Raw genomic sequence first — 3,554 nt, 5'->3', positions numbered from 1 at the left:
TCTCTTTATTTGAAGCCAGGACAGGGGAGGGGAGTTGGGAGGGAAGGGGTGCAGCGGCCCGTGTCCCAGGGACAGGGCTTCTTCCTCATCCTGCAGGGTGGACACTCCTGAAGGCGCTGCACGGGGGCTGCCCTGGCACCTCGGTGCCCCCTGCCCTGCAGAGGAGAGGGCGAGTCATGATGCCAGGACAGGGGAGGGGGAGCATGCTCCGAGTGCTGCAGTGGGTGTTTGGGGCCCTCAGGGAGCTCTGGGCAAGCAAAGGGGGGCCTTCCACTAGGCTGCCTTCAAGCCTCCAAGCCCACGTGTGAAGTTGTGACGAAGTGACTTCAGGCCAGTGAGGGCAAAGGAGGAGTGTGACAACGTTCTGGACTCTGACTCTGCTCACACCTGAGCAGGTAACCTGCGGCACGCTGCTGAAATGCCACCCTCCCAAGGGACCTGCCGCCAGCGAGGGACCCGGGGCTCAGAGCTTTCTGCGTGGGGCACCCCAGCTCCGACCCTTCTAAGCAGCTTATTGGGAAACAGAGTCACGGTGACACATGGGGGTGAGGAGGGACTTCACACCTGCTGGCAAGCACGTGGGGGCGAGGGGGGGTGCCAGGAAGCAGACAGCCTCCCCCCTGCAAAGGGGTTTCCCCACTGCCCAGGACTAACACTCTGAGCCCATCTGAAGGCGCTGCCCAGGGGCTGGGTGAGCCCAGGAGCAGACGTTCCACCCGCCTGGCCCAGGCAGGGTCTCCTGCCAGGTGGGAGCAGGCCTGATCGGCCACATGGTCTCTCAAAGCCCCAGGGGCCCCAAGACCCCAAGTGTGCTCTCTAGCTGGTCACTTACCCTAGTTTCCTCCAGGAGAGCAAGTTTCTGTAGAAAAAGGAAGCATATTTCAGAAGACCCCAGGGAATCCTTTAGCCCAGGTTCCCTCCGTCAGCCAGCACGTCACGTGACCCAGCGAGGACGAAGCCCCAGTCACTGTGGCCTGTCCTTTTCAGGTGTGGCTCTGCTGACGGCCCCGCCGTGGGCACCAGCCAGCAGCAGGCACATGTGGGCTTCTCACCACTCTGCAGGGGCCTGAAGATCTCCAGGTTCAACCTTTTGGCTTTTGCGAACTCCGTGAATTCCTCCCTGGCCTCCGGGCTGTTCTCTGGGTTTCTTCCTGTCGGTGAAACCAGGAGATGCGAGGGTGAAGGGCAGAACCAAGAGGCCCTGCGCCGGGTGGAGAGCAGACTGGAGAAGCAGACCCGCTCAGGAGTCTCGGGGGCACGGGGCGCCCACGCGGCTGGCCTGGGCAAGGTAGGAAATGCCCTCAGCAAACGCCCCGAGGATGAAGGTCTGCCCGGGAGGGAGTGCACGCCGGCCCCTGGGCTGACGCTCACTTCGCTCCTGGCCACAGGACCCTCAGGGGCTCCTGTCAGCGGGCAGGAAGGTCCTGACGCTCTGATGCCTGCCTGAGGCTCGTCCCCGTAATGAAGCCCCAGGAGCTGGAATTTCCTTCCCACTCAGCTCCGTGCAGACACTGCTCTCCCCCTGAAGGCAGCCCCCCAAGGAGCAGAGCCAAGGGTGATGCCTCAAGGGGTTGCCTGGTGAGTGGCAAGACCCTCCCCAACACTGGCGTTGGAGTCCTGCGCCCACCACATCCCCCGCAGATACCGAGCCTTGACGTGGGACCTGCTGCTTCCTCGGGGGCCTCTCCTGGCAGAAGGCACAGGGGGAAGGGGGCGGGAGAGGCTTTGTGGGGGCCGGGATGCGGGACCTCACCCAGAAGCCTCGCCATGCGGATCTGCTGTCCATCCAGCTCGCCAGCACAGTACAGAATGAGGTGGCCTTGCACCCGCAACGGTACGAAAAACACCTCACGCTTGCCCCCGTCTGCGGAGGGCAGCACATGCTCCTGAGCAGCCCAGGCCCCTCCAGGAGCTCCTTCCCAGGGTCTCCACCCCGGCCAGACCCCCAGGCCCTGGGCCCCCAGCTCCCAGGACAGGCCCTGCCCGGAGGTGGTCACCCAGTGGGTGGGCCCCAGGGGTTTCAGGGGGTCCAAAGAGGCTAGAGCGGGGAGACCTTCAGCTCTGCTCCAGTCGGAGCTTGGACCGGCCAGCCCCTCTGGACGAGTCCATCACACCTGTACGTGGCATCAGCTGTTCTCATCTCTCAGGCAGACTGGGAGGAGTCACCAGGCACTTAAGGGGGTCAGAAAGGAGTGGGGCTTCTCTGGCTGAAAGGTGACCCCCAGAAATGTGCTGGGATCCACCTCCCCACCCCCCAACCTGGGACTCACAGGCCGTGTATCTGCTGGGATCGTTCGTTTTCTCCAGGAACAGGCTCGTCTCCCGGCACTGACCATCAACCCTAGGACACAGAAGCTGCTCTGCTGATGCCTGGGGTGCGGCCACCTTGGAAACCCAGCCCAGCCCAGGCACCGCGCGCCCCGCCCCACCGCAGCCGCCGGCAGACCCGGGCCCGAGGCAGCCCTGGGAGCATGGCGCTTCTCCCACTGAGTCCAGGCACCAGCGAGGCCCTCAGCATCTCACGCAGCAGCTCCTTGGGTCTCCAAGCCCTGCCCCGCCACTCACAAGGTCCCATCTGGGACCCGTCCGTGTATGGGGTCCCCAATGAGGCAGTGACCCCTCAAAGCTGTCCAGGGCTAAGCCTCATTCGAGGGGTCGGGATGGACCCCAGTGTGGCCTGGCCACCCCCCCAGCTGCCGCTCCCCTGCCGTGGGAAGTGGTCAGCAGGCAGGCAGGAGGTGACTCTCACTGCGAGGTGACTTTGGCCTCCAGGTCGCCCCCGTCCAGGACGCTGAAGGTCATGGCCATCACCGACTCCTGATTCTTCCCGAGAACGTCCTGGTCTGTGGTCACGGCCTTCAGATACCACTTTCCTGACACCTGGAGAAAGCTGCCTGCCGTCAGGGCTCAGGCTGAGCGCCCCCACCCCGCTCAGAAGCCCTGGACTCTGCCCACCCCCGGGCTGCAGCACTGTGCGTCTCCTACCTGCCACCCTTGGCAGATGCCCAGCTCCCTCGCCGGTCCCACCCCACGTGGGCTCCAGCCCCACAGGTCCCCTGGGACCATGGGTGCCCTGGGCCCATTTGTCTCAGACCCCAGTCGTTCAGTTTGACCACAGCCTTAGGGGCAAGGGCTGGTGCCTCTCCCAGTGGCCCCTCCAGCTGCCCCAGCTCCATCCGAGCCTCACGTCCTCAGTCCAGCTGTCCGAGACTGAAGCATCCTGGGCCTGAAAGGAAGCAACGAGGCCGAGGGTCAGGAGCAGGGCCCTCATCTCCTGGGGTGTGCACGCACGGCCGCCGACAGGTCACTCGCTGGGTGCAGAGAGGCTGTGCCAGCCACTCAGGCAGCGGCCCTTTATGTCCCATGGCCCAGGGTCCCCACGGAACTTGGCAGAGACCGCCAACCAATCCCTTCCTGGACATAAACCATGGCCAGTTCTGCAGTGGAGCAGATAAAGGTCAGTATTGTTGATGTTGCTGAACAACCCTTGTTCACCCCCGAGAGTCATCACCGCGCTGCCCAGGCTGGAGGCCAGGCTTTGCAGGTCCATCCAC

The 3,554-nt window shown here is 64.3% G+C and overlaps 1 protein-coding gene across 1 annotated transcript; it reads right to left on the bottom strand.

Annotated features, from left to right (window-relative positions):
- On the bottom strand, positions 1-3,271 carry LOC129539004 (lipocalin-1-like). The gene is made up of 7 exons (XM_055399110.2): positions 3,188-3,271; positions 2,750-2,880; positions 2,271-2,341; positions 1,754-1,864; positions 1,053-1,151; positions 833-859; positions 1-155 (listed from the first exon to the last, which is right to left on the bottom strand). The coding sequence occupies exons 1-6, from the start codon at positions 3,269-3,271 to the stop codon at positions 834-836; spliced, it is 522 nt and encodes a 173-aa protein (XP_055255085.1). The 3' UTR covers positions 1-155; position 833.
- Between the last annotated feature and the right edge of the window lie 283 nt (positions 3,272-3,554).

Source organism: Moschus berezovskii, chromosome 11, assembly GCF_049115385.1.
Source record: "Moschus berezovskii isolate FMDL1 chromosome 11, NW_MosBer_1.0, whole genome shotgun sequence".
Classification (NCBI taxonomy): Eukaryota; Metazoa; Chordata; class Mammalia; order Artiodactyla; family Moschidae; genus Moschus; species Moschus berezovskii.
This window is presented reverse-complemented; position numbering and strand designations above follow the sequence as displayed.